The 15442-nt window shown below is 32.1% G+C and overlaps 1 protein-coding gene across 14 annotated transcripts in view; it reads left to right on the top strand.

Annotated features, from left to right (window-relative positions):
* LOC123708877 (modifier of mdg4-like) overlaps nucleotides 1-15442 on the top strand; it is a 303503-nt gene that overhangs the window by 151855 nt on the left and 136206 nt on the right. Inside the window, exon 5 of one of the 14 annotated variants that reach the window (XM_045659842.1) lies at nucleotides 12278-12523. The exons of 12 other annotated variants lie outside the window; for them this stretch is intronic. In XM_045659842.1, coding sequence (XP_045515798.1) covers nucleotides 12278-12501 — 224 coding nt within the window. In that variant the 3' untranslated portion in view covers nucleotides 12502-12523. Of the gene's footprint in view, nucleotides 1-6596; nucleotides 6830-12277; nucleotides 12524-15442 lie in introns of those variants that run through there. One more of the 14 variants, XM_045659847.1, reaches the window with a different exon arrangement.

The raw sequence follows: 15442 nt of genomic DNA, 5'->3' as shown, positions 1-15442 counted from the left end.
TGTGTCACACACAGAAGACGTAACGTTTCCATTATGAACTTACCAATAAATAAGTTTAGTGAAAAGTGGTTATTTACCTAATTAAAAAATTGTTTACCTGTAAGAGAAATAATAAATACTATGCTTAAGTTTAAAAAATTATTGTCAAGAACAAAATCTTTACTACAGTCAAAACCTGTTATAACGACATCGAAGGGACTAATCATATTGGTCTTAAAAACCGATAGTCATAACGTTGTTATTAAGTACCAAATGCAATAACATTCAGCCAGGTCCTTTGATTTTGGTCAACATAACCGGTATGTTGTTCTAAACGATAATGTCGTAATCGGTTTTGACTGTATTTATTCCCGTTCCCAATATTAACGTTATCCTTTTAACAGTTTTTTTCGCTCATGGGCGAGCCGGGCGGTTGCTTGCGAGACCAGTTCTTTCGTTTTCTTTGCTTCCTTCAGATATTTAATAATTTTGTCGCAGAACCGTTCGGTCGTTACGGTCTACTGTTATTTGTGTTTGTTACACATATTTTTAATAGCATATTATATGAAATTTAACTTAGTAGATATTCTTTTTTTTCAGATGACTGTTTGGATTTCCAGAGGATACCGACACGAAAAGGCAATTATTTATTAATGGTTAATGAATACACCTATCGAAAGTTTAGCAAATATACATTTTATTGCTCTAAAAGAGATTATAACTGCAAAGCGTCGTTAAAGCTTACGAAAGATATGAAGATTTCTGCCACTAAGTCTCTAAAAGGTATTCATACACACCCACCGCCGAAGTATATCATGGCGAAGAGTGGGCAATATATTCGGGTGCCAGATTAAAATCTAGTGTATCTCTATAAGAAACCTATGACAAAGGTATTTATGTAGGCAACAATGAAGTGTGCTTACTAAATTATAATTTACTGATTTTAGATATTTTTTTTTTATTTTGACATTATAACATTGTTATTTTAGACTGACATCTTACATTGGAATTGTGATAATAAATAATAATAAATTAAACATTGTATTTTTTATCATTATGTTAAGATTGCCTGAACCAGTGTCATGTTTATAAATCAGAATATCCTCGTGAAGTTAATAACTAGCATTATACTCCATGGTAGTATAGTGCCTGAGATTGCAGTTTAATCAGTTCAACACTGTATTAATAAAAAAGTAATAAAGATACAAATTTCCATAATTTTTCGTTATTTTGTTAACCGGATTTTGTTTGATCATCTTGGTTAAAAAGACTTTCTATTGTGACTCAGAAAGCGATCTAGATAGTAGTTGGATTTTGGCTCTTAGGAAACTTAAATATTTCATTAATTTTTTGAATAATAAGAAAAAAAGAAAAATCAGAACTTGTCAAATAGCTTAGAATGGAGCACGCTTTACAGTAGAAAATGAATAAAATGAGACACTCAAAGATAAGAAGCGTTACTAAAGCTATTGATGCCCCAAAGCTTAAATGGAGATGGGCAGGGCGTGTAGTCTGTCTGACGATCGATGGACCATAAGAGTGACCGGATGGGGCGGCTCTTTTGGAAAACGAAACAGAGGAAGACCGCTCACTAGATGTGCTTAGGAAGTTATGGCTGGGCTATGTCGACTTGGCGAACCCCGAGCCGACTGTGGTGCTTTTAGCAAAATCTTGCTACTCCTCTGAATAGCTCCAGAGTAGGCCTGCGTAATCGCTTTTTACCTCCGTTTAAAAAATGAATGTTAAGGTGGACCAAATGAAATGAGAATTTTTAAATGTATTCAATACAATTTAAAATATAGATTTTAACAATCATGTTCACAGGGGCTGTATTTTCTATAACAAACTGTGGACCTAAAATAATCTCTTGTCGAGCTTATTAATCTCTAAGGCAACGTAAGGAGAGATTAAAAACTGAATGGCTTTATGGGACACACAACAATAAAGACTGCAGAGCAAATATCTTCACAACCACTCCCCTTTGAATACCAGAAGAAACTACAGAAGCAGGATCAGATTTAAATCAATCATCATCTAACATAGTGGAACATCTATTATAGTGATATATTGAACCTGTGATTAAATTGTTTTGAAACCCTTGAATTTTTTTATTGTCAAAAAGTTTTAGTAGTTATTACTAGTAATGTCTCATACATTGTACATACACCAATTTGTTTAAAACATTTACTTCAAAATGCAATGGTGCTTCAATCGGTAACTACGCTGCAACAGATTGTAATAAATTAAAGATAGAGATATTTTTTTTTATAATTTAGCTAAAAGGTATATAAGGTCAGTTTTAGCAACGCTGTTAAGATATTATTACAGCGTTTCCAGCTCAGCACTTATATAAAAAGTTCAATACTTCAAATCTATGTTGTTGGTGTTCTATGTGTACGAGCCAAGGCTGTACATGGCTGAGGCTGAGTTTCTTAGTTTTATAAGAGTGACGATTTGCTAAATCGTTGGAGTTAAGCCCCGAGAGTAAAGCCAGACGTAAGCATTCTCTTCAACTGTTCGATTCGTTACATACCAATTAACATTTCATTATTTCGGTTATATTCTATTGCTGTACGTAGAGGTTAATAAAGAGTAAACCTTGAATTTCTATATTATTTAAAGTACCCCATGACTCAGGAACCGTACACTATTTATAGTGGTAGAATTCTTAAATATATGGTATTCATGTGAAAAGTAAAATACATTGTGTAATTGTTTCACTCTGCATCATGGAAGATCTTTAAAAAGTATAGCAGTATTATAGTTATCTAAAATTACAGGTCCAGTGTTCACCACATCGGAACGGGGAGCGCGTATGATATCTTTTCAAGGGTACAAGTTCCTTAGACAATGCGAATCGGGACAAAAGACCAGGTGGTGGTGCGGAACACACAACAGCAGAGGGTGCCGAGCAAACATTCATACAATTGGCGCGTCAATAGTGAAATATAAAAATGTTCATAATCATCCACCTAACTTCGGTAATTCGCATATGCAAAATACTTATGATAATTTTAACTACACAAAAAATTAATTTAACTTGATAAAATCAGTCGTTAATAGCATGAGTACATGTCATTTTCACGTCACATTCTTCATAAATAAATATATGAATGTTAAATAATATATTACATAATTTAACGATTCGAGCTATCGTGGTCAGCAGTAAATATATCATAATGCAGGGGATTTTGGGTGAAATGATGAAAGGACCACTATCATTATATGATATTATATCCGGACGTCCTTATAGGCAAAGGTACTCATAATATCACATGTTAACTGAATCATAAACTTAACTACCATAGACAATGGATAATGGCTCCACATTTGTTTGACCATATGAGATTATATAGAAAATATTAGAAAAGTCTGTCGCGGTCATACTATTGGATTTATAGAAATTGGTTACAAATGATTCGCTTAAAACAGCTAAAACGGCGTTACATCCAAAGTCGCTATAATAATATGCATTTAGTACTAAAAATATGGTTTACATTCAAGAAACGAGAATGGTCGTTACGAAAGTTCGTAATAAATGAAATCCAATTTATATTATCCGTCAACTTCATGTTGCTTACTGACCACAATTACTGGAACATTCTCGAGTTATGCAATAACATTTTTTTTAAATCTCTAATTACTGTATATAATATAAATATAAATTTATAACAATATTTAGTAATGACTGAAGTAATGATGCCTAAAGCATTTCTAGCTGCGACTTAAACACACACTATACCTCACCAACGTAACGGTTAGGTACTTAATATATTTTAGTACCCATACATCACAATCTCGACATAGTTTACGTGTATGAAAAACAATAATGAGTTTGTTTGCACATACATGCAATAAAACCTTGCTTTAGGGCTTCCCAATGGGCTAAGCGTAATTTAATAGGAAATTAATAATATGAAACATAGTGTAATTACCGCGCATTTTAATTTTGTATTTATTGCTTTAAATTAAGATCTAATTTACAATTAACAGAAACCTACCTTTAAGCTTAAATTATAGTAATGCTTTGACGTTGTTGAAAACTATTCGTCTACATTGCGAGAAATATTTTGACGCCTGTACAGACTAGAGTGTAGTTATAAAAGGTAAAATGCTTTATATTTTTGCTATAGCAATTGGATAAAGAACTAGTGAGGGGTAGAGGGGGGGGAGAGGACCCTTCGCTTACTTAGTTTGCGCGCTTGATCATATTATAAGACGTCATTAAACTGTTTAAGCGTGATAACTTTTTAATTATAAGAAAATATATACTTCACTCTTCAAACTAGCTTCCTGTCTATTGAACCAATTGTGCCTGTAAATTTTTGTAGTAATCTTAGTGCGTGTGTGTACGTGTGATAGTGTTCTATGGATTCGAGTTCCCGCATAAGCAGCTAGGGTGAGTTTTTTGTTATTCCCACCCTTTAAATAGGAGTGTACTGACGTATTATGATAAATTTAAATTTGTTGAGGATTTGGTCAATGTTATATTTGAAAGTCTTTATTTTTTGTGAAATTTTACAATGTTATTTTATTCGCATGTACAAGTTTAATATCATGAACAAAAAGAGACAGACTTTATTATCTGTGCAGTTGATTACAAGTAGATTGCACAGATAATGTTGTAATTAGTTATAAGTTTATAATGATAGTATTATTCACAATGTTCCTTATAATATTTACATTGAATTATACATATTAGTATTAGAACAATGTGGTTTTATTAACTTTTGTAGATGAAAATGAGCAGTGTTGGCCTAGTGGTTTCAGTGTGCGACTCTCATCCCTGAAGTCGTCAATGGATTTTTTTTCTATGTGCGCATTTGACATTAGCTCGAACTGTGAAGGAAAACATAATGAGGAAATCGGCTTGCCTTAGACCCAAAAATATCAGGAAGCAGATACAGAAATCTGATGCCACGACCTAAAAAGGTTTTAGCACTACTGATTTATTTTCGAGATAAAGGAACTGACTGAACGGAAGAGAAGAACTGGCAATATCAACTCCGCTACTCGTTTTGATCGCCAAGTTTTTGTTTTATACAACGTTTGTAAGGAGCTGCAACCATTACACCATGTTCCACGTGACTTCTTGAGTAATTAACAGTTAATCAATAATAATAAAACAAATTGAAAACAAAGATTTGTCCGCTATCAGCAGGAGGCCTGGTGAAATAGGAGCACGCACTTACATTCTCGTGGGAGCAACACGCAAGTATGAATAGATTTAAGGCAATTATAATTATTGTCCGTCGTATTAAATATTGTCATGTATATTACGGGTTACAAAATAAATAAATAAAATTCCTTGCATCCTATATGGTATGAAAATTCATATATTTAGAAAAAAATCCCTGTATAGTATAAATATTGCAACGAGAAGACCAAATCATATTGTTGCATCAGAACTGCTAATGGAACAAGAGACAATGTGCAGGTATTTGATAATAATACACCAATAATGAAGATCGTTAATAGCTGCAATAATATTTCATGTCGATTATATATTTAAAAAAATGATTATTGTATAGTTAAGACATTTGCTGTTGTTGTTTTCTGTTTGTTTAAATTTACTTTAGTGCGTCTATTTTAAAAAAATACTAATTTACTATATTATAAAACTAGTTATTTTATACATATTCTGAAATAAACGTGAAACTTCTTTGTAAATTAATTATTACTAAGGTAAAAGCCCCAATAGTGAAGTGTGATCATGTACCAGTATATGATCACTCTATGTACTTGTATATCTATGTTTACACACTGTATACGTGCTAATGATAATATAAATAAATAAAAATCTGCGTTTACTGCACTTGTGCAGTATTGCCATCTAAAGTACTAATATGTAACTACTAAACGAATACATCCACTTGCGTGTTTTTCTGCTTTTGCAGGATTAACAAAGATAAAACATATGACATATAATATATTTCTTTTAAAATTAAATTGCTAAAATCAAATCACGTTATTATTTTCACTACACTCTTCCATTGTAATTGTTGATTTCATTAAACTTAGGAAAACACCATCAAAGTTGTGGTTAGCCGAGGCCATATTGACAATTTGAAGAGTTTAGTTCTAGTTTGAGAGTGGCAGAAAGTGACATTAAATTTAAATTAACAGTCAACAGCCTAGGCAAGTAATGAAACGTCATCGATCCAAGACATTTGCCTAGCAGTTCGATTAACTGGCTGATAATCTTTCAGGCAGTTAAACAGCTAGGCTGTTAATTGAACGGCTAACTAACCTAGTTGGCTACGTCATATATGCGAGGCTAATAACATACACATCATAACAATATAGTCATTAAACTGAGCCATTAAATCGTCACAAACCAATTGAAACAGCGGAAATTGGAGCGCCGACTCCATAGATAGCCGATGCAAGGAATTTGTTTCAACGAGAATTCTCATAGACAGGTTATATTCCTGTATTCGTATAAGAATTTAATGAAGATTATGTTTGATTAGTAAAATTTTTTGTTATGCATAATTTGTAAATGTTTGATTTATATAATAAATACATTTAAATGTATGTTTTTATTTCTGTGGCTATTTAATTGATTTAAAAAGTAAATCGTTACTCAGATGATATATTGAGATTTTTATTTGCAGGACTTTATGCTACATCCAAACGGGGAGCCACTATGCTATGCTTAAATGGTTATGAGTATTGGAAACACAGAATAATTGGACACAAAGTACGGTGGTGGTGCTGTCGAGTTCATCAGGGGTGTAGGGCATCCGTGCATACATTCGAAAATGCAATTATTAAAGTAAATAACAATCATAACCATCCACCTAATAACACAACATCTAAATTAATAGTTTGAAAAGTATAAACAAATATTTCTCAAAGGGCATACTAGTTTTCTTGCGTGATATTTTACAGAATTGACAAGTTGTGTTAAGGAATTGAGCTTATAAACATTACGAGACATTTCGATCTTGGTAAGCTTATATGAAATGCGATATTAAAAATTTAATAACACTGGTAAAGTTTTAACCAAAGTACCTACTCATTTGTCTCTATACATTGTTAATGCCATTTGGTTAGTTGTTATGAGTAAGGTTAGTTAAACTATTATACGTCAATAATGTTATTTTACATAATAAATGAAAAAGTTTATTTATTATCTGGAATTATTCATTGAGACCAATACATTTGTCATTTGTAATTTGTTGTATACTTAACATATTTTCATTAGTTTACGCAAAGTAGATTTCTGGAGGATCGCATAAATATTTGACGACCAATATATATATATGTCAATCTCTTTCATTTCTGATATTATTCTTTATTTTATAATATAAAATACACCATTAAACGAATTGTCGATTCGAATGATTCGACAAGATAAGTACAATACAATATTTAAAGTCGTTCTTTAATTTGAAAATATTATAGTTTTATATAAATAAACATTTGACAGTTCCGAAGCCCACTAACATTTTTTATTGAAATTCTTTTTAATAGTTATAATGTACTATTCGAGACTGAGATACAAAAATTAAACAACATGAAAATCTATCCAGCTGTCGTCTCAATTATTGTTGTGTAGTTTCATGATTTAGGCATATTTAATCGCTTTAATTAATAAAATATGAAAATTATTTATTGGTTTTAATGTGTTTTTATGACTTTGATTACCATGTGATATTATGACTTAGATGAGAACGGACGTGTTGCCTTTCCGTAAAAAATAAAATAAGAATAACGACTGGAACAGCATTACAATTTTTGCTCACTACTTGTTTCCTTTGGTTGTAAAAGTAATTGCTTCATGGTTAAGAAAAGCTTATATATATAGTATGGTATAATTTCATAGAAAAATAATTTCCTTTTGGTTTTAGAAGGTTAATTAAGGAAGGAATAATTTCCTTTTAGGTTTTGGTTCTAGGATATCAGAAATGAGGATAAGTATGAATCCAGTATAAAGAGGTAACACGACTGAATCTGGTTGCAGATGCTTACAAACGTTGTGTAATACAGAAAATAACTTGGCGATTAAAAAGAGTGGCGGAGAGTTTATTGTCAGTTCTTCTCTTCCGTTTTACGCCCTTGATATGAGAACTAGCAGCAACTGTTTTCTATTGACGTTCAGAAGTGTACATTGTGTTACCTATATGAATAAATGATTTTTGACTTTCCGTAAGTCAAAAAATGGGGTATGTCATGGAAACAGCCGTGTGTTGTATGTGAACTTTCTGTATAATCGATAGGTTTTGACAGCTGATGTTGAAACGAACTGGGTAAATTCTCCGAGTATAAACTTATATTAATTGCATATCTCGACGTAGAAAAATAACCTCAAAATGGCGGTGCGATGCTCCACTGTTCTAGGGTAACAAATTCATTGATCCTTTAGCTATCCGAAGGTCATCTGGTCATCATAATTTAATTTAATAAAGATTTATTGGATGTAGGTAATATATTAAAAAATACAAAGCTTAGCTGTATACCCCGATATTGTTATCATTGGGGTTTTTTGTATCTCCCCCATAAGGTAAATTTTAAAATCCTCAATAATACTCCCCACATCATAACAATTATAAGTCCTGGTTCTGAATGTTACCTTTAGATCAACCTTGGAACCTGTGACAAAGCTAACGGAAGGGGTTAATTAAAATAAATGATTTTAATAACTAAACTGAAGTTTTATTAAAGTATATTTATAGTTAAAAATTTTGTTGTAACGATATGTTTTATTACAGAACCGATTCGCTACAAAACGAAACGTGGAACTGTAATTATATTTTTGAATGGACACGAATATCGTACACATAGACAAAATGGCCCAAAGACAAGATGGCGGTGTTGCCAGGTGCATAATGGATGCAACGCCTATTTATACACGTTCTATGATGATATTATTAAAATAGAAAATAATCATTGTCACCCCCCAAAGAAATCGGCTGATTTGCATTAATTGTTTAATATACAACAAAATACGACTAAATGCATGGTCTTTTTAGGTCACTCTCATTTTTCAACATGGTCGGATAGTTGGATGTAAGAATCATTTTTAAGTCGATAAATGTTTTGTTTATTAACTCTCTGCGGTTAATTACTACCTCGATTTAAGCTGACCTTTATTCATGGGCTGATTATTTCTTTAATTTAAAATGATCGAATGTAAGTTTCTTTTAAATAATATTTGACATTTACTGGGGTCTGGGACCCCTCGACATATAAGATGCAGTTATCCCCCTTACACCACGGTACTCTAATAACGTATTCTCCCATAAAAGGCTGGGATTTCACAGGTTATATTTCTGTACTGTGACATTTATAATGATTGGTACGCACATATTACGTTCATAACATAGTTTTTTACTTAATATTCGATTTAAATCCCCTATAACGAGAAAAGTAAAACGTGAATCACTTGTACATAACGCGTTATATGGGGACATACATGATACTCCTACAACGCGTTTACTTTAACGTGAAACCAATCTACCGTGTTATAGGAGGGATTACTGTATAATTCAACACAGTAAATTTGACTTGAAATAAAGGAACATTCATTCGTTCTCTCATACATGCGGTCAGCGCATACGAAGGCAAAGATTGAAGCTTTAAAACGGATAATATAACCTTGCTACGCTATATATTAATAAAATAAACGTGGACGTGGATATAGTATAGTATATCTAGTACTGTAGTCCTATGACTCACGACATAATATATTTAATTAACAACGCTATCTGCGTATAGAATAATTAATAAAATATTGGATACATCCTCCTCCGATCGATTGATCACTATTGATATCTGTGTTGTGATAAATAAATGATTTTGTTTCCATATTTTCTTCTTATAAGTTCCGAAACCGAGTGTTATTTGACTTTGTATAAAATTGACCATTACAAATGTCTAATTTAATTGGCATTTTTGGGTCTAATTTGACAATCTATTTTATAGAAAGTTTCAGTATTTGCAGTATTGTATATATATTACGTTTACGACGTAGCTAAGATATGAATATCATTATTAACAGTTTTTTTTTTATTTATTATAAATTACCTTAATTTAGTTTAATAAGATTCTAATAAAAATATTTTTCAGAGCGCCCAACCTTCTTCACGTCGAAGATCGGAGCTCGTATAATGAGGCTTCGTGGGTACTGGTACACGAGACACTCGGTGTGTTCCTCCAGAGTCAAGTGGCTATGTGCTGAGAGCCGTCATCGCCAGTGCCATGCGATTGTAGTGACTATTGGATGTATGACCGTTGGAAAACATAATAAACACACTCATCCACCAGATGCAAACCCACATACAGACCTTCAACAGCTGGATTGTAACCGTTCCTAAACGTATATAGCATTTAAAAACTAAAAACATTAGTTCTTGAAACAAAGTGTGTCAAATGGTCATGACATATCTAGGCGTTATTACATTAAATTGGCGACGTTATACGCCCTGTCATTGTCATGATATTAATTCCTTCATGTACGCTTCTTGAGATTCAAGTGTGAAGCGAATTTCATTTTAAATTCATTGGATTTAAGCTTAGTATGAAATGATTCTAAATGATAAACGGTATACAATCTACTTTCAAAAAAGACCTTTATTTAATATGTGATAAGGTTCAAATATTCTTGTTCCTTAAAAAATTAAGACAACGTTTCTTTAAGAAAATTGCATTTAATGAAGAGGTGATGTAATGTAATAAACGTATACTTTATGTACATATAAATTTTTCCTCGACATATACTATGCGTACTAAGGCGAAGTTCATACAAATATAATACGAAAATGTTAGCATTTATAACTTAATCAAGCTTATGGTAAAGCTCTGTTGTTAAATATACTTAAACAATGAATTGTTGTATTACGAATTTCTTCTCTGTATTCGTAATTGTAAATGTAATATTACAATGTGATAATAAATATTGTTAAGGTATTTTATATTATTCATCATATAATTAACCCTTTTACGTTTTGTTTTTATTTATTTATTTATTTCCTATTTTTACAGTAACTTAATACTAATATAATAGAAAACTAAACTAATAACATAATATAAACATAACAAGTAAAAACTTAAAATCTAAACCATTTTATTTTTGCAATTCTTGTGAATTCAGCCAATGTGCAAATAAAAACATCTGTCTCACAAGCAATAATATTTAGGACGCGCCCGAGGCACGCCGAGAGTTATTATTTGGCAGACGCAGCCCCAGTCTCTCCAACATTTCCGCATTATATATTTTACCTCTAAGGACCTTAAAATATAATGTGAGAGTAAGGTTACTTACCTTACCTCTTACTTGTTGTATCTCGCCATACCCAAGACAAACAAAGTTGGATACATTAAGGGGTAAAGTGGGTACACTCCATACAACCTCATGTAAATGTATCTCGTAAATGTATTTTGAGTACGGAGCGTACTATTAGAGAATATTTCTTTTCTTGTGGTGTCCAAATCATAGAGTTACATTCCAAGTGGCTCCTAACAAGTACATTATACAAAGCCATTACCGCTTTTATATTAGAAAAACCTTTGGCCAAATAAACCCTAAATTCCTATAAGATGATTTTTATATTATCCCGAAAATTTAATTCTTCGTTTAAATGAACCCCTAGGTCTTTTATTTCTGCTACTCTTGGAATCGGCTGCTTCTCAATGTAATAATTATATAGAATCAAATGCTCATAAATAAATGACAGGACATTTTGCAGAATTAAGCTGCAGTCGATTTTCCCCGCCCGAATTTACTACCCGATCAATATCCTGCTGTAATCGTGGACAATATTCCGCGCTTTTAATCGGCCGTGATAATTTAAGATCATCCGCGAACAGCAAACATTTTGCCTCTTTTATCGATCTTCTCCTGGTAGATGATTTAGCATTAACAAAAGTTCTAATGGTTCTAATTGTTCTAAATTAATTGTTATTATCATTAAATTAATATTTTGATAAATTGATTGTACTACGTTTCACTTACGTCACAAGTCATTGATAAGATAGAAATGCGTCTTACTGTAGTAATTAAAGGCAAAAAAATCTTAAAAATTGCGAAAGTGTAAAAACACTTTGCGCTTACCGTTCCAGACCCTGATTTTCAGAGAGGGCTTTGCCCAATAAAACCATTTTGGGCACTTCCAACAAGACCATCTCTGAGGCACTTGATTTCGCATTCTACCAGAACAATGTTCTATAATAATTACAACTTATTCTTGAAAATAAAATTATTTTATTTACATTAGATATATTTGCGCGTAATTGTTTATTGCTTGCACGTTAGTGCTTTTCAAATCAGGTGTTAATTATATAATTGTTTCAGCCCCAACGGTGATAGAAACGGAGCGTGGATCAAAAATGTTGCTTTACAAAGGATTCAGATTTGGTTTGCGTAAAGTGAGCGGGTTCAAAGTGTACTGGCGTTGTGTGAAACATAGTAGTGGATGTAAGGGCACAGTGGTAACCGTCGACAATGAAGTAGTCAGTGACAAGGAACATAACCATTTGGACTACCAGAAGGGCTATTATAAGTGTTTCAATAAATAATTATAAACAGTTGTTAAACCGAGCAGTTTTGTATTAGGACGAGTTGTTTCAAGCCGTAAACGAGATGTTTGTAGCGATTACATGAGATTAACTTAAAACAAATAATTCGTTAAATTTTGTCGTTGCATGAATATTAAAAGACTTTTATGCGTAATAATTGTTGATAATTACTGACATCGGCCTAATTATTAAGCGCGGATTTTTGTTAATAACGTGTTATTCACAATACCACATTGACAGATATCATATTTATAAATAATATAAAATTTAAAAAAATATTATAGTCAAATATAAAGTTTGTTCAGAAACAATTTTTAAGAACGTATAAAAAGTCTCTGGTAAAGTTATTTGTTTTACAAGATGCTTGAAAAGTGCTGCAACATTATACATGGTTATGTTACTACCATAAATGGTAGCCATAGAAACAATTACCGATTACTTCTTGATGTTTTAGAAGAAGTTAAATAGGCTTGGAAGAACCCATCGTCAATGTACTAACATTCGATTTTTGAATTTAGAAAAGTAGGATTACACTTCCGGTGGAGTTTAGTAATTATCGCACTAATATATAGATAATGAGATCCATAATAATAATAACCTTCTTTATTTGATATATGACATCCATATTTTACTTTTATTGTCACAATTTTTTTAATGTACTAATTTTTAGTATTCATTTACTAACGTAACCTATGTTATCTAATTGATTTTTAATAAAACATTTTAATAAAATTTGTGTTTTCATTATTGAAATTTAAATAGTAATACATAAAAAATAAAATTAGCTAGACATGAAAACTGTCTCGTCTTATTAATTATTTTGATAAAAAAAATCTTCCAAATGTATGACAGTTTGACTGTTTTTGTGTATATGATTTTAAATCACGATTTTTCTAATATTTGATAGTAGATAATATAAATTATCTCTCGTAAGTCTCTCGTTGGTATATCTCTCGTAAAAACTGAGTGTGAACCCATCCATACGAACAGGTATTACATGTTATGTTTTTTCAGGTGCCATTCAATACGTCAAAGTGAGGCGGGGTCTAATCGAAAGTAAGGCTTTATTACACAAAGGCCACAGGTACCATCTTCTAAAGAAATACAAAAACGGAACCTTGGTCTGGCGTTGTACGAATTACAACAATTCAAATTGTAACGGAAAGATCAATGTTTTGGTAAGTTCTCTAATAACTCATGTCGCTGCGAGTCAGTATATTAACAACATATTTGACATATGTAGTGATTAGTTTTGACTCTGTATCCTTTGAACTTCCGATATCTGTATTCGTTCCTTAATCGGAAAGTAACTGACTAACTAACTTTTTTCTGACTACTTTTTATTTTAACCTGCTTTGCATTAATATTAAAGTTTTCTGTAATTGTTATTAATACTTTAACTAAATTTACTAAAATATCTTTATAACGTAATTGAAGGTCCATTTGGCACAGATAATGAAGTTTTGAAAGACAATATTCTTCGAATTATGACAAACCACGAACTTCTTTTTTTACTTTGTAGTCCGTGCGGAAATAAATCCGGCGATTCATATTTGCTAGACGTGTGTACACAAAAAACACAATATGTTTTGTGAATTTGTTTTTATTATGTATCAAAATTATTACTGAAATGAAATTAAAAGGTTCTCAAATCCCACGAAGCACGGTTCTATTTCCGTACTGACTCTACCTAGCTTTTCGCCATTCTATAATTAATAGACAAATATTAATTTTGATCGTTTTCTATAAAGATATGATTTGTCACCGTACTTGTATTAATTTTAGGGAGAGAAAGTACTATCCCAAAAATTACATTCATGTTGTGCCGATGAAGAGGCTAATAAAATATTACTTGAGAGTACTTCAGAACCGAAAAGAGTTCCAAAAGGTAACATAGACTTAACAATTATATATAATTGATGACTAACGCCCCCTACATATTAGGTCTATTATATTTCTATATAACTTTTTTTTTCTATATAACTAAAAGATGAAGCGAATTATTTTCCCCGGGATTTAAATTCAACGGCACCAAAATTATATGAAAATATTTAAAATAAGATTTTTTTTAAAACAGCAATGTTATCAATCAAATTATATTTAGAGAATTATTTACTGATACAATTTATTTATTCGTAAGCATCTCAAATGACACTCGACTCTTACTTACGTAAGAGGTGAGACTGTCCCAAAGGGTGTGTCAGAGGAAAATGTAAGTAGTATAAATTGAGAGCGTTAAAAAGTATCTTTGGTATAAAAGCACATACATCCGTATAAAAGAGATACATGAGTTGTGTGGAATACTAGAGAATGTTTTTTTTATGTAATAGGAGGAAAACGGGTAGGAGGCTCACCTGTTGTTAAATGATACCGCCGCCCATGAACCACAATTGTCCCTACATTGCTAGGCTAGTAAGTGCATTGTCTGCATTTCAAGAATTGGTACGCTCTGTTCTGGAATGAACCTAAGTCGAATTGATTCGGAAATACTTCAGTGGGCAGCTGGTTCCATAGTGGTGGAGCACAGCAAATACTGACTTAGAAAACGCTCAGTTGAAATGTATGGACAAGGACACGAAAGGGAATGCTTACGTGGTTTGGCATGTAGAAAGGATGAATGAGAAGAGGTATACGTGTACAATATATGCAACCGTGAATGGTCGAGTCGGGTAGGGATTGTCGTACATATCTGGACTAATTCCAATATTAGAGAAGATACAGGTCAAATGTACTCATAACCGACAAGCATGCATTGTGAATGTCATTAAAGTGGATGAAAACGAAAGAGGTATGCCAGGACCGTAGCTCCTGGAAATTCGTGGCCTCTGCTACGCCTTTAACGTAAAAGGCGTGAATGTGAAATTGTTTTTAATATTTTTTGCATTATCAGAGAATGAGTGGGTCTTTCGTTTTTTCAGAAGCGCTTCGTTACGTGCCACTA

Source organism: Pieris brassicae, chromosome 4, assembly GCF_905147105.1.
Source record: "Pieris brassicae chromosome 4, ilPieBrab1.1, whole genome shotgun sequence".
In the NCBI taxonomy this organism is placed as follows: domain Eukaryota; kingdom Metazoa; phylum Arthropoda; class Insecta; order Lepidoptera; family Pieridae; genus Pieris; species Pieris brassicae.
This window is presented reverse-complemented; position numbering and strand designations above follow the sequence as displayed.